Source organism: Harpia harpyja, chromosome 6 (assembly GCF_026419915.1).
Source record: "Harpia harpyja isolate bHarHar1 chromosome 6, bHarHar1 primary haplotype, whole genome shotgun sequence".
NCBI lineage: Eukaryota > Metazoa > Chordata > Aves > Accipitriformes > Accipitridae > Harpia > Harpia harpyja.
In genome coordinates, this window is record NC_068945.1 from 64,306,484 (window position 1) to 64,326,900 (window position 20,417).

Below are 20,417 nucleotides of genomic sequence, written 5' to 3' on the forward strand. Positions count from 1 at the left end.
GAGCCCCAAACTACTTGTCAACATGCATGCCTCTTTAAATATTGGAGGGAATAGCCAAAGCATTCAGGTAGAAAAGGGGTTTTGAATGAAGATGTCAAAACCCCTACTCTCCTGACTGAGATCAGCTTGGGTAAGTAGTACAGTTTTATTGTTTAACCAGCAGAGCCATAATATTTTATGCCAAATGAGGATATGGCTCATAAATTCTATTTAAGCTCTCCATGAGCTGAAGTTACAGGAATTTTCCACAACTATCCAGTATCAGCATCCAAATAAAAGCTCTCAGTGTTATGCCAATACTCTGCAGTGGGGAAATAATCTGGCTGTGGAGAGAGAATGAAAAAAGATAGCTCGATATTTGATCCATCTATGAAAACAGAATGTTACTGCTGTCTCCAGCCACAAGCATACACAAACACACACAGTCCACGTGAAAATATGGACATTAGTTGTGTACACATACAATTACAAACAGCAGTAAGAATCACATTAAGCAACTGCGTAATTTTTAACCACCCTTTGTATGAACTCATTCTCTTTAATTTTTTAGCATCTCTCTAGCTAATGTATTTTGCCAGTGCTTTCTTTGGGATAAGGAAAGTATTTTTTATTCATACTAAACATGCAGTATACATTTATAATGCTAATCTTAAGGAATTCTGATGTATTTAAATATTTCACTCAATAGGTGCTTGGGGAGTTAAACAAACAAAAAAATAAATGGGCAGCATTAGCAGAAACATATATTTTTGAAGAATGAGTCAGTTCCAGCTGGCTGTGGTATTTGGACCGAGCTGTGATTAAGCTTTCATTAGTAAAAGGGACAGTATCAGGAACAGTAAGGCCAAAATCAACCTGCCTCCACCCATTTGCAAAGCCCTGAACTAGCATCTGACCCCAAATATGAACCTTAATGCATTTTTCGAGCGACTGGGCCCCTTGATTCCCTTGAAAAAAGCACCAACATGCTTCTTAGTGACTATAAATGCCAGTGTGTGAAAACCCGTCTTTTCTTACTTATTCTTTCTATCGCTATTCTACTCAATTAGAAGTTTTCTCTGTGTTGTGCCCCATGAGTAGCATCTTTATGCGCAGCTTGCCTAAAGGTCAAAGAAATCTCTTTGCAGAGATAGCTTCAGGTGGAACAGCTGGAGGCCACGGAGAGCTATCAGGAAGGTCCTCTGATAAAACCAGCTGAGCTCAAACCTCTTACATCATTCATCCTACCTGCTCCAAAGGTAGCATTTGGAGCTACTGGGAAGTCTTGAACTCCCGGTTTCTTGGCGCATGCTATTTTTTCTGAGCGGGGCTAATGCAGCCTGAGGGCTGCTGCAGCTTCGGTGAAGCTAGTGGAGGGCAATGAAAGCACAGGAGAAGAGGGCATGGGTGCAGAAAAGAAATTTTCACCAAGTCACACTCTCTATTTTTGGCTCGCGTGTCAACAGGGAGGAAGACAAGTGCCAGACGTGAGAGCTGTTAGCTATCAGGCTACTTTTAAACTGGGATAAATCCATGTCATCCTTTGCAAAATGAATAGGGTCACAAGAGGCAAGGGCCTGCCTGAGCAACCTCAGAGCCCCCCAGACACAAGCATATAAGCACAGCACTTAAACTGACTGTAGCTCTTACTTACAAACATCTTTCTTTTCGGTTAATCATATATTTTTGTACAAATAGAAGGATTCTATATTCACACAAGCATAGCAATTTCTTTCACTTCTTAGCAACCGAAGAAATGAGAGATGAAAAAAAATCCAGTAGCTCATCTCGAAGGACTTAATGCCAATACAAGATTACTGCCTATCACATATTTTCTAATTCTTTCCTACCCCAAATGCCCCTAAGGATTGGGATTTAACTTTGTTTCTTTTAGAAGATTATTCTAATTGGACAGATACTGTTTTTTCCTGATACTTGATCTAAGTTTTGTTTTACCTCTTACGACGGTAAATCCTCAATTCTGTGTACAATCAAAAATAATTCCCATTTGTCACTGGCATTTGGGCAGTACTTGGCCCTGGAGAAAATAAATGCACCATCTACACCCATGCTGCTGTGGATGCTTGGTGAGGTACTCCTGCAACAGCATTCATCCTCTCTGTATTCCTCACGATATTTGAAATGAACATACTGTAGAACAACACAGCACATTTGCCTTTAAGGTGTTGTCATGAATTGGCCACAAAATAATATTAGTCGCTGGCTGGCGGATACTTGCTCACGTGATGCTCTAGAACACAAACTCCCTTCAATCATTTGAGCCATTCACATTTGAATGGAAATATAAAGGTATCACGTACCTTGCATCTCTGCATGAGGCTGTAATCCCACTGAGTGATCCTGGCAGCAGTAAGGAACACTAGAGTGTTTTGTTTATTTTCACGGTGGAATTACAAGCTTCACTTACGGAGCTACCTGACTTTCAGTTCTTAGTTTAAAACTAATCTTATCCTCTGATTAGCGTCTTATTTTCCACAATCTCATTTTCTTCAACCCAGAATCCTATGTTGTCTATCTTGAAATCAGTGATAAGGCTCTATTCATACTTTCTTAAAGATCGTTATAGACTTCCAATTACTCCTTTCATACATGAGCTTCTCTTTTTCTTTCTTTTTCTTTTTTTTTTCCCCTGTGTTTCTCCTTCAGAAGAGAAAATTTCCACTCACTGCAACTTGTAATGGTTGCAAGTGGGATTGGGTGAGTGTTCCTAGAATGAATGACAGAGGCAATGTATTCATGAGATTCCCTGATACATTGCAGATTCCATTTGCAAAGAAGCAACATTGCTTATTCTAACCCCTGCTTGCGTATCCCCCCTCTCCTGCAACGGGAGATAGCCCATCTCTGAGTTACAATAGGGCGAGAGCTGGGATTGACTGCAGACTGCTTTAACGCCACTCTTAATGACAACTTGTGAAGATTAGGAAGTTGTTAGAATCAGATATCAGCAAAAGCTCCAGCTTGCTTTGTGAAGTCAGTCTGAATTAATTAATGGGTAGCTTTCCTTTGATATTGCTTTGATATTTGGCTGCAGCTGGATAAAAATCAACCACAAAGGAAGCTACATTTTGTTTACCACTGCTTAAGACTCTGTTTAGTTCAATGTTTTTTTGCTTTTGCAGTTTTTGCTTTTTTAACTTCCCTGGCACAAGGCAACAGAGATAGGCTTTCGCTAATAAATGGAGTTATGGTGGCATGTTTTTCAATGACTGCTGCTCTCCGCTTCTGGAGATACTCAGGCTGCATTCTGGGAGAAAAGCCATTACTGATTTCAGCAAAGCTGCAAGTAAAAAGATGGATCGTTCCAAAAGTAAGACAAACATTAGCCTTGCCTGCTCTGGTACTGCTTTTCCCGTTAAAAGGTATGTAACACTTTGATGATATTTGTTCTCTGTTTTAGAGGGTGCTGATCACTTCCTCCATACACTGACAGCCTGAAATATAAGCTCTGCAACTAGGGGTCTTCCTTAACTTTTCAGGGTGGGAATTCACAGCCCATTTTAGTGTCTCTAAAGGTTTTGGATGTCCACCATGACAATCAGATGAACACGTCTGTACCCCAAAGAGGTGCTTGCACCCAAATGAATCCCTGAGTATTTCTAGCAGCCCCAGTGACCCTGATGGCGAGAGGAGAAAGGATTGCTCTGCACACCACAGGGGAAGAGCACACAAAGAAGGGGCTCTTCCAGCTGAGCTGATGAAGATGATAATTTCTTCCAGAGAACGAGCAAAAAATCAATTATCTCTCTGGGTCTGCAAAGAGTATTTTTAATTAGGCAGGATATAATTGCCCAAGGTGTGTTATTAGAGCAGGAGGCTTAATCAAGCCACCCAGTTTCACCCGGTTTTCCAGGACATATTATGGGTTTTCTAATGACCACAGAGAAGACAGAACTTACGTCTTCTCTCTCATCATGTATGTTGTCACATACAACAGCACGGTGCATCTAAACAGCGTGGTTCATTACCCGATTGAGACGGGAGAAAGCTAGCTAGAGATGCGTCAGCTTCCCGCACCACCACGGGAGTACAAACACTAAATGAGACAACGTTGCATCCCTTCGATAGCAATGCATAGAGCCACAGACCACACAGCAGAGGTCTTTGAAAGAAGCAGCACAGCTCGCGGGGTTGGACACAATGGCAGAAGGATGCTGAACAAACAGTCTCTCTGTTATAAACATGCCATGAAGCCCAGGCTCTTTAGTCATAACATAACTCAGATCCATGGGTGCCAAACATTGCTATCGAGGCAGGTAAACGGCATCCAAGGGCATCTCTAATGATGTTACTTCCTGATGCCTGCAACACTGTTTATGATTTGCCTTTCTAATTTCACTATTGTAGGAGTAGTCAGACAGCTAGGAAGGCTCCCTGAACTTGTTTTTCATTACGAAGACAATTTTAATAGCTTCTGTCATGGTGCTAATGAGGCTCACTGAAGCACCTGTACTTTCTGTTCTGGATAACAGAAAACAGCTAACACCAGCAGGAGGATAAATAGCTGTTTAAGAGAGTGCCTGGGCTATTATCCTTAGCTAAGCATCCCACCTAAATCTCGGTGAGCTTTGCAATACCCTAGAGTACTCCAGTGATGGCCTCTCAATTTTGTTCGGAGTTTTCCATTCTGAAGTACACAGCAAAAGGTTCTCCAGTCAGTGATTTTTGGGTACCCAGCTTGAAAGCGATATCCTGCGAAGAGATCCTCCAGCCTCGCTGAATAAGATGTTCTAAGTTGGACATTAAATTCTGGAGGCATTTTGCGAAGTGATGACCTCAACTGTCCGGAGTCATGGAAATCAGAGGTAAAGCCCAGTGTCACACGCCAGAACAGCTTGGCCTTTTGGGGATGGGCTTCACATTAGGGAATTTTGCTGAGGTTAAGCCAGTATTATGCGTTACTTAGTTTCCATCCCAACATCATTATATGGCAAAGCTGCACAAAAAAAAATCCTGAACTATGCCAAAAGAGCTATCTAAAAAAGCCAGTGTGCCTCTAACTGCATTTGCAGATGTGCTCTTGCTTCTCAGCAGATCTGCTACACCAAGGAAAAGCAGCAGTGCGATATGAATGTCTAGGATCTGAAACAGCTCACTGATGCCCATACCCTGTGCAGCTCTGCACCCTCCTGACATACCGCAGGGGTTAGGCTGGGGCATCACCCCCCTGAGTAAGGCAGATCAAGGTTTAGCCTCCTTCTCCCAGGGCTTCAGGTCAATGGATCTTCCTGCACTTCTCTATTCTTGGGGAGTATCTTCCAAACATTTGAAGCTTTTCCTAATAATAAAAATACTTATTAGACCATGGACTCCTATCCGGCTATCACAATTCTTGAGTCACTGCCCTCAGTACTAGGCAATCAAGTGCTTTTACTTGCTTTCTCTCAACCCCAGGAGAGTTTAATATTTTCATACACAGTGGAACAGCTTCAAGAGGAGAAACGGTGACCTCCAATCTCAACTAAGTCCAGTGGTGAAGGCTCTTTTAGGTCAATTCAAGTTAAATCCTTACAACAAACAAGCCAGAGAGGATATGAACTGCATTCTTCTGCATGCCAGAAAGCTATCCTAATGATCAAACTGTATGGGAAGGTGAATCTGCCCCCCATCCTACATTGAGAAAAAGGGACAATATAATTACGAATTAAATGTTTTTCTCAATTTAGAGAAGTTATTTTCACTTAGTCAATATTACCCTCTCCCTACACATGCACAACACCCTTCGTTCTGCTGTTAAGCTGCAAGTTCAGCTACTTACAGGGATATCATTGGGCTCCTAAGTCACTTTTTACCATTTTATGAATTCAGCGCTGGTGATCCATTCTGTGTTTCACAGTAATGGTAGATGGAAACCCAACCCTTTGTACTAAGGTAACTGAATTTAGGGCAAATATTGATTTTTCACTTAAGTGGCAAAGTCAGTGCAACTTCTTTTGAGGGGCAGAGGTGGAAGTGGTGTATTTGCATAATAAAAAATCACTTCTGAGCTGGACAAAATGCATCATTAAGTAGTTCCATTTGCATAGTATTTTAAAGGAAGAAATGGGCCAGATTCGCTTTCTCAACATCATTCAATGTCTTATAGCTCAGTTCCTAGGAATAGGCGCTCCCTGGGAATTCTCCGCTTTCCCATCTGGTTATTTTTATCACTTCAACATTTCTAGACTTTTCAGATCCTTCATTAAACAGCATTTGGCCATGCTATATGGGTACTGAATTAGTTCAATTTGTCATCATAAATCAATCACTCCTATCCCTTAACTAACTTAATTGCTCTTTGAATTCCCTTTCTGTTTGTCAAAATCTCTCAAAGTCACTGATATCTCATATTCAGGCTATTATTCAAGTCATATTGGATGATTACCTTTTTATTACAGGTAATTTTTACATTATGTTCATATAGTACTGACAACTCATAAGGCCTAAAGCAGAGAAGGGAACTGGATATTAAAATGCTACTCCAGAAAGGAGTGTGCCAGGATATTCATTAGAAATGAGCTCATGATGTAAAGTGAAAATCAGAAATATATTTGGTTTTTTGCTTCTTGTTGGACAAACAGTATTTTATCAGAAAGTGAACGTGGATTCACAGTAAGTTGTCATGGATGCCTGCATTTTGAAACAGATTATTCGGAAGGTTAAATAACCTGCTAAACCGATTCAGCACAGCGCTGAGATTTCTCTCCCACGTTACAACCCTTTAAGCCCCATGCCCCCGGAGGGGCCGTGGTGCTGCCTTGCTGATACACGCGATACCGACACCGTGGCACGCAGCAAGACCAAGTGTGTTTTACACTCAACGTGAACCCTGAGCTGGTCTGCGGGGGCGAGGGGAAGCCCCAAAGGGGACTGGCATCGTGGGGATGCTTGTCAGCCTGGTGTAGGGCAGAACGAACCCTACAGCGAATGGGCACCAAAAGAGAAGAATGATCTAAGTTCCTCTTTAAAAATCAGGTTGTCATATTCTACACCCCTAAATGGACCCTGAGGTTTCATTACAGCCAGCACAGAATACTTAGGGAAAAGTTCCCTCTAAGACAGTTCTGTTTCCCTACCACGTAAACAGCATTTAATAAAACCAGTAGTGATTCTTATAATGTAAAAACTGAAAAATCCTTCCATCGACAACATCTGGCAAAAAAAGAAGCCATTAATATTTTACAAGACAGTTAGATCCTACAAACTCTACCTTGCTGTTAAAATTTTAAGACCTTTCTCAAACCTGTGTATCTCCATTGTTAAACCCTTAATTAAATTGATTCATATAGCTAATGTCCTAATTTCATGCCAGAACTTCAATACAACAGGTTTGCTGCTACTTGGAATATGTATATCCCACTTGAAATAAGAACCATGTAAACCATTAGTCTGCTGAACGCACAGGAGTGCTGAGACCTAAATCAGTGCAGGTTGTTAGTTATTTCTGTGATAACCTTAGCTATGAGGATATATGCAAAAATATCCATATAGGCAACGAATAATCATTGCCATGTCAGATGAATCATAGAATCAGTTAGGTTTGAAAAGACCTTTAAGATCATCAAGTCCAACTATTAACATAACACTGCCAAGTCCACCACTAAACCAATCTAAGCCTAACTTCAAGTACGGAATAAAGACTCCAAAGAGTTTTAGGTGTAGTTTTTACAAATGGATTCCCATTGATTCCTGACTTCAAATAGCTTCTGCATGAGATTAAAGGGGTATTTATTCAGCAACTGGGTTCCAAGAATCCAACAAACATATAGTGCTCTTGTGTTACGTACCTGCACTTAGCTCTTGCCAGGAAATCCTACCAGATTCACTAGTTAGGAAACAGAGCACATTCTCTTTTTAAACTAATGCACTTTAAAACTAAAATAAACAAAAAATGTCAGTGCCACAAAGGCAGCTAAAGCAGTTCCTACATACAGCTCTTTGAGGTTTGCTCTCTATACCGAAGTGAATTTTCACTAAGCAGCAAATTAGAGCACGGGGGGGATTAAGATTATTACCTCTAACTGAAGGTATGGAATAAATTTATGTGGGAGGAATTTATTGGATTATTTTGTTTAGGGAATAGAAGTTAAACACCTCTAACAAAGCCATGAGATTCTTAATGAAGATGAGACTAGTTAAGGTCTCAGTTCTACATCTCATCCCAAAGCAGCGCATTTCTAAGATCATTATTACATTCAAATTGAACAGACCAATGTTCCAAGAAAAGCTGACTGTAAATTGAATGATACAAACCACATCCCTATGAGCTAGGATATGAGCTACACACTTGCATGTTATATTTGAAAAGACACATCTGGAAATTAATGTTGTTCATTTATGTCCTGATTTCAGCTGGGATAGAGTTAATTTTCTTCCTAGTAGCTGGTATAGTGCTGTGTTTTGGATTTAGGATGAGAATAATGTTGATAACACACTGATGTTTTCAGTTGTTGCTAAGCAGTGTTTAGACTAAGTCAGGGATTTTTCAGCTTCTCATGCCCAGTCAGCAAGAAGGCTGGAGGGGCACAAGAAGTTGGGAGCGGACACAGCCAGGACAGCTGACCCAAACTGGCCAAAGGGATATTCCATACCATGTGACGTCATGCCCAGTATATAAACTGGGGGGAAAGCTGGCCGGGGGCTGCTGCTCGGGAACTGGCTGGGCACTGGTCAGTGAGTGGTGAGCAATTGCATTGTGCATCACTTGTTTTGTATATTCTAATTATTTTATCAATATTATTTTTATTATTATTTTCCCTTCCTTTTCTGTCCTATTAAACTGTCTTTATCTCAACTCATGAATTTTACTTTTTTTTTCGGATTCTCTCCCCCATCCCACTGGGGGGTGGGGACTGAGCGAGTGGTGTTTATCTGCCTGCCGGGTTAAACCATGACAATTTACAAGACGTAAAAGCTACTCGTGATGCCAGCACCAAGTAAACAGAAGACAACTGTCCCTATTTCATTGCTAAGTATCATATACATCAATATGCCTGTATTTCTCAAACACTTTATATCTTCTCTGCCTAGTAGCAATCCTACCATAACAAGTGATATCTGACTACATTTTGGAGGAAAGATAAAAGCTCCATTATATGACAAGGAATATTATGACTAACAGAGAGATTATACTAATCATGAGTAAAAAGAAGATGTTTGATCCTACTTATGCTGAAAGTTTTTAAAAATTAAAAAAAATCTTTTAAATGAATTTTATCCTCAGGAAAATGATTAAAACCAGAAAAGCCTTGAGATGTCAGCTGGTGACATGTTTTTCTTCTTTATCTTTCTTTTTTGTTGTTGTTGCTGTGAAAAAAAATCTGAAAGAATACAGCAAAGTGCATCATTAACTTCTTATTAATTTTATAATACAAAGGCAATTCAGTTAAAATAGTGGTGCTGCAACTTTAAATTACAGAACTAGCTTGGTATTTAATGAGAGATTTAGCACAGCGGGGTTTCTGTTAAATTAAGTTGTGCCTTCACATCACAGTGGGAAAACAGGTGTATATTGGTTTAGAATTATGGAAATGTTGACTAATTCCAAGGCTTGTAATCAAACAGCAAGGCACCCTGCAATATTTTCTTCCAAGATTCTGCATTAATCATTTATGTCTGGTCTTATTTTCTTCATGTCCACTAAAAGGGTGCAACTCAAAGGAGCAGATAAAGCACTCGTGTTTTCATGTCTCTGTAAGGACGAAGGCCACGCAAAAAGCAGATACAGAAACAGAGCACTGCAGGCTTTGCTCAAATACCTACCTAAATTAAACTGAACATGCAGTCTTGGAAGGGGGATAAATTTCACATAAAACCTCACTCTTTTGGCTGATCCTAAACCTGCTTACCGAGCCACATGGAGCAGGTCTGCATTTAAGAAATGAAGAGCCTAAGCCCAGAAATAATCTGGCCTCTATCATTTAATGAACATAGAGGTATTCCCCTCCATGCTTCTGCAGTAGCGCGGGATATACCTGCGTGCAGGTAAAACGCAGGCAAGTTCCAACCGCCACAGCATCCCTGCAGACCTCTGCTCCTGCATCTGCCATCATTCCTTACCTTACACTCATAAATCACCTGCCTTTGCCTCGGCTTTTCCTCCTGGGCTATTTAAGGATGTCTCTTATCTGACGCATGGTGGTATTACAGTAAAAGTGGAAGGCATGGATTCTTTTGTTTCCAGGAGACACCTTATTACCGAACCTCCTACATACCATATCTCATTTACTGGAAGCAAGCTGACACTTGATGCCCAAATGAACCTGACCCAAATTCATCCCTTGGTGTAACTCTGCCAGAAGATTGCTTCCATTTGCTCCGAGACTGTTTCACACGTGGACCTATCCACTACTGGTTCCTGCCCGTTTGGTGAAAGCTGCTCAGCGGGCAAGAGCTAACAACATGGAAATTGCTAAAATTCATGTAAGGAGAATCCTGCTAACATGAAGTGTTTTCAGCACGTGTGCCACAACTTTAAAGCATGCTTAAATGAAGTTATTTTGGGAATACACAGATGCAGCACAACAGTATCACCATATATGCTGAATGTCAGCATACAGCACGTGCAAAATATAGAATCTGTTATATAATATATGCTGAATCATTCTCAAAGAGAAGTAACGGATCTGTATTTGAGTCGCTTCTGTGTATTAGAGGAGTCCCTTTAAGAAGTAGGTATAACAACTTATCTCAAAGTAAAATCTTAACAGTATCTGGCAGTATCTGTCAATCTCTGGCAGTATCAGGAATACTTTTAAAGCCTCGGCCCCAGAGTCACGGGAATGTAATTTTCACATTTCCTTAAAAGAAAAGTTTGTAACCTCACAGTCAGGACAGAAAAATACAGTTTGAAAAGGTAAGTTTTAAATGACAAAGAGCTAGAGATAGCATTAGAAAAAAATATATTTTTGAGCTTTACTTAAAAAAAAAAATCAAGAGGTACAGCAGTCTCTTTAACTGCTGCATGCTCGTTAGCTGTACAAAAGCGGAGGAGAAAATGATGCCCTGCTCAGGTAAGATGCGATGCAGAGCTCAGCCAGCTTTGCCACCTGTACATGGGGAGGTCAGGGAAGGAGTCTGCCCCTCCGAGTCACCCGCTGGGATAACCAAGATCTCTCAAAACACAGCAGCCAGCTCGCGGGGCTCAGGGAAGAACAGAGGAGCAAACAAAAGGACCCTCTCTGCTTCTAAGGGGAGAGATGTATAGATCTCGTGGTAGAGCTTCAGGGTAGGGTCCCACACCCTACCTGGACCCAGGGATGCTGGCTGGGCAGGGTGCTGCTCCAGCAGCTCAGGACCACCTCCGCTGGAGTGTCCATCCTACCTAGCCAGTCTGCACAGCCATTTGACTCAAAGCGTGTTGGAGAGCAATTACACGATGAGTTGGGTTAAGTGCAACATCAGCTGGATTGCATTAGAGAGCATTCGTTTAAGGGCTCAGCTTTTTATGGCAGCGGGGATGGGAACCAACAACTGAGGTTGTAGAGCTAGAGAATGCTGAGATTCAACCTGAGCTCCGAAGGGGTCTCAGGGGGAATCATCCCTCAGAGCCTTCCTTTCTCTCTGAGGATGGCACATCTATCCTCTACACCCTCAAAAGCTGAGCCTGCCACTGGGAGGCTTGTAAGGTCTTGACACTGTCCCTTGCAAAGGCCAGTTGCTGGAAAACATCACTTGAATCTGAAGGGCCACAATTTTTCTTTTATTTTCCTGCAGCTGGCCTACTTCTGCAGATTTCCTACCGCCTCTTCCAGCATTTTAACTTGCAAATGACAGAGGACTCCGTTTTTAGCAGGACTCACCGGTAACTATCCAACATACTTCTCTACATTGGTCATTTCCATGACAGGTGAGGTGGCTTCCCTAGCAGGAGTTGCATAAAGTGATCTGGCCACATGTGAATTTTTCAGACACATAGTGTCCAGTTTCACATACAGCATGTAGGAATTAAAGGAGATGTTGGCCATATAACTGTTGGTCCAGTCAATGTTCTATTTATTTATGCAGTGCCGTATACATTTATTTATTTTTCTGTCTCTAAACATACACTCCAACCATATACTTGAACATTTCCCCTACATCAAGAGGGAATATACCTCCATCCTTTATATTTTTCCTTTCCCGTTCCAAAAGTATTTGGCCACATTCAGCAGAAGAAATGAAAACATTAGCACAAGAAGATTTCAGAGTTAAATCATGCAATTACCAATGATATACTTCTCTCGAGCCGTGTAACTTAAATCTGAACTACCGTAGGATAACACAAGCTACAGTTTGTACAACACAACCACAACTGTTTCAACCACTGGTGTGAGGTATCAGTGAGAACAGGTTGCTGAGGAGAGGTGGTGGCAGGGAACAGGATGATACTGTGCAAGCAGTTACGTGGTACCACGCTCTACAGCACCCTGATGTGCAGCCACCGCACCAATGCAGTCAGGTTGTTTAGAAACCATGTGGATAAAGGCTGCATTTAACAAAGTTGGCTGTATTTTGTCTTTTCCTCTTCTCTCCCTTGTCAAACTAGAAGCCCCAGTGGTACAGTGGTTTTTTTGCCATGTTTTTTTCTCCCTCCCTCCCCCTTAAATAAAAAAAAAAAAAAATTGAATCTACATCGCACTTCAATAACTGCCTCTAGTCAGCAGGAATCAGCACTGTTTCCAGCCAAGGGACTTTCTACAGAAGAGCAACTGCCTTTTGAGATGATGCCATTGCTACAGGACTGGCACCGTTACAGGACAAACCATCAGGTTAGCCACCCTCCCTTGAAGAGATCAAGGTCATTTGGGGCATCGAGCAGCATCTTGAGCAAAAGGGCTATTTTTCTGGCAATAAAATAATTAGGATCAAAAAGTAAATGTACTCACCCCAGGTAAAGTTTTAATATTGTGCAGTGCATTCTGTGCCTCAAGAGCAGCTTTTCTTGTATAAAATGTTACGAAACAACAACCTATAGAGAGAAATGAAAAGCTTTCAGAAATTAGTGAGTATGATTTGTGAGAGTACAATAGGGAGGGAGAAAAAACAGTGGTTGAACAACACATCATGAAAGCTGGAAATGTGAATTATCATGAGGCTGCCTGAATAACATGAATAAAAGAAAGCTTGTATGGTTTAAAATAAAAAATCACCCCCTGTGCATTGCCTCTACAGCACACCTACATTGTTAGTGAACTGTAATCACTTAGAAATTAAGTTAACCAAAATCCAATTGGCTTTGTACAGTGTAAATAAGGTTATATTTTTCTGAAGGCTCCCCATTACACTTTGAATATAAGCAACATGGCAAGCTCAAGCAGCAGGAATTCATTGTTGCATCCCAGGCAGAAAACCAGGTTAAAGCAGGACCTTATTTAAAGGGCCTCACATAAAAGAGCTAAGGTTTATTCACCCCTATTTGAAACCAGGTAGGACTGGATGTAGGACACTCATCTCAGTTGCAAGAATGAAAAATAAGCTACAGGAGAATTCACCACTGGTGGGATTGTGGAGGCTGCTGATGGTTGACAGCATTAAGTGAGGCTCTCTTCACCCTGAATCTGTCTAACCTTCAGTAAAGCAGGCAGTTTTAGTTGCCTTAGTCCTATGGTTTTCCCTTTGGCACCATGGTCCAGCCGGGTGGTCTGTGGGACCAAACACAGGTTGTTGCCACTTTCTCCGCTGCAAACATTTAAAGTAACTCTTCCCACAGCACACGCAACCCAGGCATCTCAACACCAGCCCCAGGGTGAGGTCAGGGCTCACAGGTAGATCCTCAGCAAAGAGCTATAACATGACAGACGTGGGACAAAGAAACAAGGACCAGGATTTGACTTGCTGCAATCTGTAATGTCCCACAGCAATGCAGTCTGCTCCTAGGCACGCATGGGGCACGCGTGAAGACCTTACTGCGGGAGGACCTTGCATCCACGTTGCAGGTGGGATGCTCAATGCAGTATCCCAGCTTGTGACTTCAACTTTACTTCCAGCAGGAGGGAAACCACTTTGAGAGCATCACTCGGACACTTATGTGCATAACACAAGATAGCAGGTATAGACACAAGGAAAATTCACACTTAAATAGCTCCCACCCAGCACAGTAAAGCAGTGATGTAAAAACACCCTTAGAGACTAAACTGTTGCTACTCTGTCCACAGGGGAAATACAGTGGGGCTGAATGCAGCCCTTGTCCCATGGACATGAGCAGCCCCTGCTTTGGAGCCATCTCACATTAAGAAGAGACCCCAAAACTCCTATAGAGCTCTGTGGCTGCAGATGGGGTGCTCCGTGACCCAGCTGCTATGGGGAGAGGGAAAATGTGCTGTGTAATACTGATTGGGTGGCAGAAGTGGCTACTGAAGTAAAAACCTACTTCATATCAAACAAGATGATGCAGATTTTACTGATGAATCAGAAAAACAATCCTATTCTCTTAATCACAGACAGTGATTTGTTGCAGCTCCAAAGAGATGTCAAAACCAAACAGTAAATAGAAGAAACACCGGCTCTCAAGCCTCGGTGTTCCCTCGGAGAATGACACAGATAAAATAATCTGTCCTTTCAGCGGTGAGCAAAGATGTTGCTTGCATCGGCTCCTTAACGTTGACCAAGGTGAAACATCACATCTCACCTGATATGCCCACTTTTGTTCAACCTCACAGCATACCCACAATGGCAAAGGAGACCTAGGAGAAAGCGTGCACAGGAGAACACAGCTAGCAAGCATTTTAAGGAACCGTGTGGAGGGGGCTCATACCACACCTTGGAAGGAAGGGCTGAATCCAGAAAGTCCCCTCCGCTGCCTCTCGCTTGGCTCAAGCCGTGCATTGCACTGTGAACATTCCCTCCGGCTTTGCAGCCGGGCCAGCGACGACCATTACCTTTATAACAAGTAAAGGTAATCATGTATTCCCAGCTGGCATACAGCGAGTTTATCCCTAACGCAGAAAAGCACTTGCAGACAATACAATACACGGGCAGGCAGGTAATGCAGACTTAACGCAGCTGAGAGAAACATTTTTCATACTGCCAACAGGTTCCTTAAAATTTCACAGTTTACAATAGAGATGGTTTAGTAATTATTTCAGTGAGCCGAACATTGTTCAGCAGGGATGAGTATTACAGACAGCCACAGCCTGTTAAGGTTTGTGCTTCCTGTAAGTGTTTCTAAATCTTCTGTTCCACTGGAAAATTCTGCAAATTTAAATTATTTTACTGCAGAATGAAAATGGGAAACAAATCTGAGTTTTTGACATTTAATAGTGTGACTTTGAGAAAACACTGCGACATTTTTCTATCCTGCCAGCCAGCTCCAAAGTCTATCTTCTATTGTTTCTTCATTTGGTTTATTAGCTTTTTAATATAAAGCTTTTTAACCAGGAGAGAGGAGTCAGAAGGGAAAATATCAAGCAGTAGTCATGACTTTGCAATTGCAATGTCCTTTACCATGGGTCCGAAGAGTTTCATTTTAGATTTCAGCTCTGTGGGTTTCTTCCGATAAGGAGAAGTTTGAAATCTATTGGTTTATCATTCTTGGCACTGCTTGAAAGAACTGCACTTGAAAGATGAATATGCTGTGAAATACCCTTTAACTAGTCATTTTTGTGAAGTAATAGCACAGGAGAGAAAAATGTCTCTGTGAATGAGGACTGGGAGAAAACAGTAGCTTAATGGGAAACGTGCAGATGTTTCAGGCAGGTCATTGGACCCTGACAGAAATGGAGACTTCTACGCTCACAGACTGATACATCTGAAAATGCACATGGATAAAATCTTTCTCCGGACTCATTTTGCTCATATCTTCTTAAAAAATCACAACAAATCAAGAGACGGTTTGCTGTGGTTTGAGGAGACCACAGGCACCAGTTGTGGACACCTGATTTTGAAGCTACCTGCTGAAGAGGTCAGGGCTGGATTAAAAAAAGGAAATAAGAAAACACGGAAGAACGGAAAAGGCAAAAGTGCACACGGTCCTGAAGGAAACACTATAGCTCAGGCTATGGACTTTCCAGAGGTGCTCGCTGCCAACTTACGCAAAACACTGCAGCTCCAACGGGCCGGCTTTGAGGATGCCTCCAGTGTAAAAATCCCTTTGGCTCAGTACTACATCCCATAGCAGAAAGTACCAAATTCAGTCCTTCCTGCAGAAATATTGGAAGGGAAGATGCCTGTGCTTTAGGACTGCTAGCTGGCCCCTGCTGAAAGACAACTAGGAAACAACTGTCCTTCCTCCATTTTCCCTAAGAAAATGTAGTATTTCCAAAGACAAATCAGTAATACCAGCGGAAAAGAAAAATTATGTTTCCTACTAAGAGAAAAGAAAAAAACCCCAACCCTCCTCTCTCCAGCCCCCTGCACACATAATTTTGGCTTCATCACTAACAAATTTGACAGCAGCTTGAACGACAACTAAGCTTTTCTGACATCCAAATAACTCAAAGCCTGACAGTGATAACCTGCTCCCCTCCCAGTCAGGACAACTTAAAAGGTGAATTGGTTTGTGGACAAGGTTCTGCCGATCCTGAACAGCCTGAAATACAGCTCAGTTTAACTCTGTGTGGGTTAGTATCTTCTTGACCAAAGGAACAGGAGCTTGTGCTGCTAGTCAGTGCCTCCAAAGCAGCAAATCTCCTGCGTTTTGGTAAGCTGGTTGTGCTCTACTTGGAACCGTATTTACTACAGTGTAAGACATTTCTTCTTTGTACGTAGAAAAAATACTGAATGAATCATGCGGATCCCTACAGTCCCTTAAGGACATCGGCAACAACTTCATGGCTATCCTGCCAGATGCTTGAACAGACTGAATAAAACCTGCCACCCCATGCTGCACAGTGTCTAATAGCAACAAATGGGATGCCTGAGAAACAAAGGCAGAAACCAGCCCTACTTCTCAAAGCATCTGACGAGAAAACGCTGCAGTGTGTACACTACAATGCTCAACTTCAACACCTCATTAAAATCATGGAAAAGATCTCTTATTTCAGGTTGTTTTCTCTCTCTCTCTTTTTTTTTTTTCTTTTTTTCAGAGGAAATTTAGTGCCAGAAAAAGACCTCAAGGTCCCAGCCATTGGGAGAGAGTTGACACATTCAATTCTCCATGACACATTCAATTCACAAGCCCCTGCTCAGGCTGCCAAGGGCACCAATTAGCACCAGTGGTGGAGATTTTATTTATTTAATTTCCACAGAAACCCGTTTAGCAAGACACCAACAGGGGCAAACAGCCTTGTGTATTGGCTAGAAACAGCTTTACTTGAGTCACTGTCAAAGATGGCAGCAACGGATTACATGGGGATCATGCAGGCACGGCTTCACTGAAGCAACCATTTAAAGTTAGGGATGGGCAAAAAAAGAGCAAATAGAGCAAATAGTGAGGACTCTCATACCACTGTACCCATGAATTTCTGCTGACAGCGAACCTGGGTTTCTGGAGGGCATTTGCGCGTTGTGGAATTGCGACAAATTGCAGTTTTCACCATGAAACTTCAAAAAATGCCATTCCTCCTACGAGCACGAGGATTTTTTCAAAGAGCTGTTAGTGATCTCCTGCAATGGGACTTCTCCTCCCGTACGACTTCTGCTCTACAACCTGAATTAGTCACCTGTGAAACCCTTGCCCCCATCCACCCAACAGTGCAGACACAGCTTTGTTAGGCTGTAAGATACAGCCACATGACATCGCTAGGAGCTCCATCATGTCATTATTTTTATCGCTTTCTCCAATTCAAACACAGACTAATTACTCTGTGAGAGCTGTTTACATCCCTAATTTTGAACAACTAACAAAAGGAAGCTCTCCTCCACTCGGAGATGTGGCTTACACGGTCCTTGCTGGCGTTTAACGGCACTGGGATCTGTGTAAGAGGCTTAATCTCTCAGCCAGGATTTCATGCTTGAATGAATACGGCAACCTCCATCTTGCTTCAGGTGCGAAAAAGTCTCTTACAGCTCCCTAAACTGACTATACGGTTCCTAGGTTAAAGTTACCAGGAATTATGCACGTGCATCAATATGCAAACCAAAATAACCCTTGGACGTGGACAGGAATTAAAACACGTTGTTCTACAAGATGCTCTGAGGTTTTGATTTGCTTGAAGAAAAATGTGCTGCAGTTTCCCAGGCCTGAAAGTTTAACTTTTGGGAATTAAAAGAGAACAGATATAGGAGAAAAAAACCCCTCATATTCATTGGTCTGAGTTATGAGTTTCTATAGTTTTCAACTGTCAAAATTTGTCAGTTTGGATCTCTCCTGCGTTGTGCATATTATCACCTGCTGCCAGTATCTGAACCCTAACCATAGGGTATAGAAATACAAGAGCTTATCAGTGTGCCTGCAAAGCCTGCAACAACTTAAAAGTATGAAATTTGCTTTACCTTCTAGACTAATAAAATAAACACTTCAAAACAGCTATAATGATTATCTGATGATTGAACTCTGTATTCTTTTAGCAAGTAATGGAATCCTGGCAGACAAATTCAATTCAAAATACATTCACATTCAGGACATCAACAAAGTCATCATGTTGTGAATTGAAAATTCCTTTAAAGGCTGCGTTTGAATTCTAAGGGGCTGACAGATCAAGGGACTGAAGGCCCTGGAAGGCTAAATGAGTGAAGTCCCGCTATGTTTCTTTCTTTCTGTGAATGAAGCTCACTTTTGTGTGTGCATTTGCAACCAGAACAGGTGCTGGCTTCATACAAGCTTGGAATCTCAATGGGGACAGTAGCTTCTTGTCAATCCCGCACAGTTCAAGCCAGTTTAAGTTAAGGAGGATTTCTTCTTCTTTTTTCCCCCTCCAAATGTTCCTCTCCTGATTTCCACATTCACTCTTCCACTATCAACATTTAAACATTAAACTGCTATTTAACAGGGCTGCCTTTTAAAGGGGTGTCCTGGTTTCGGCTGGGATAGAGTTAATTTTCTTCCTAGTAGCTGGTATAGTGCTGTATTTTAGATTTAGTGTGAGAATAATGTTGATAACACACTGATGTTTTAGTTGTTGCTAAGTAGCGCTTATCCTAAGTCATGGATTTTTCATTTTGCCGTGCTCTGCCAGCGAGCAGGTGCACAAGAAGCTGGGAGGGAGCACGGCCAGGACAGCTGACCCGAACTAGCCAAAGGATATTCCATGCCATAGGACGTCATGGTCAGTATATAAACTGGGGGGAGTTGGCCCGGGAGGGGCGGACTGCTGCTCCGGGACTGGCTGGGCATCGGTCAGCGAGTGGTGAGCAATTGCATTGTGCATCACTTCTTTTTCTTGGGTTTTATTTCTCTCTCTTTTTGTTATCCTCCTCCTCCTCCTCATTATTATTATTATCATTGTTGTTGTTGTTATATTATTTTCTCTCAATTATTAAACTGTCCTTATCTCAAACTACGAGTTCTACTTTTTTTCCCCTGATTCTCCTCCCCATCCCACTGGGGTGGGAGGAGGTGAGCGAGCGGCTACGTGGTGCTTAGTTGCTGGCTGGGGTTAAACCATGACAAAGGGTCTCTGGCATTCCAGCTGTTCACCTGAACGCTGAAATACGTGCTCCATAAATCACAAACAGCTGCCTGAACAGTGTGATTTGCAACCAAACCCGCCGTGACCTACACTGTCATTTTCCAAAAGGCAATGAAGACATCAAAAATTCTCTTCCACTAAAGCCACTGAAAAGACCTATTGCTACAGGAGTTCAGGTGTGTGACTGGGCAACAAGCTTTTTCACATTCATTAAATTTGGTGCAGTGCAATGGGAGCCTTTTCCAGCATTTTTAGTGCAATTAGCTAACCTGCATGGAAGACACCAGTCTAGTATTAGGAGATGTGTTTCAAGTCCTAGAGATTTTGGTTGGGTGATTCCATACAAAACCAGAGAAAACCACGAACTGCCTGAATAGCAAATACGGACATTCCTGACAAAGGAAAGCAAAAAACGTTTCCAGAAATAAAAATCCAACTATTTCTGTAATTCCACTGAACAAAAAAAGAAGGTGGCTAAGGCAGGGATGCATTTTGATTCCAACCTGCATCGTCTTCTTTCTCTATTGTATATGGAGTCACTCGAGAGTATGATGGCAATGATTCACTCCTGAAGCAATCCCTGATAGAATTGCCATATACTGCAGAAATCAACCTTTAACAATGCCGCCTCCCAATTAGCTCAGGTTTGCTAATAGTTTGATATAATTGGCACCCTGATGGAAACCGTATTACCAATCTTGTCACCAGCTAGGAAACCGCATCGCCACTCTAATGACAGCACATATTATAGCTATGCCACTTCTAATATTAATACATTAGCTGAATGTAGGCAGGGGCTCATATGCGAGAAGGATTCACAACCGGGATGTGCCAAATTCCACCCTGTGCTCTATTTTTCCTCCCGGTTGTAACATCCAGGGCGGCAATGCACCAGCCCCAGCGTGCCCCGAACCGCCCCTATCGCATTAAAGCACAAATGCTCCAGGCCGG

General features: G+C 42.1%; 1 protein-coding gene across 11 annotated transcripts in view; it reads right to left on the reverse strand.

Moving 5' to 3' along the window:
* CELF2 (CUGBP Elav-like family member 2) overlaps positions 1–20,417 on the reverse strand; it is a 379,009-nt gene that overhangs the window by 92,849 nt on the left and 265,743 nt on the right. For all 11 annotated transcript variants that reach the window (XM_052790987.1, XM_052790984.1, XM_052790983.1 and 8 more), the window contains one exon: positions 12,846–12,928. In XM_052790987.1, coding sequence (XP_052646947.1) covers positions 12,846–12,928 — 83 coding nt within the window. The remainder of the gene's footprint in view (positions 1–12,845; positions 12,929–20,417) is intronic.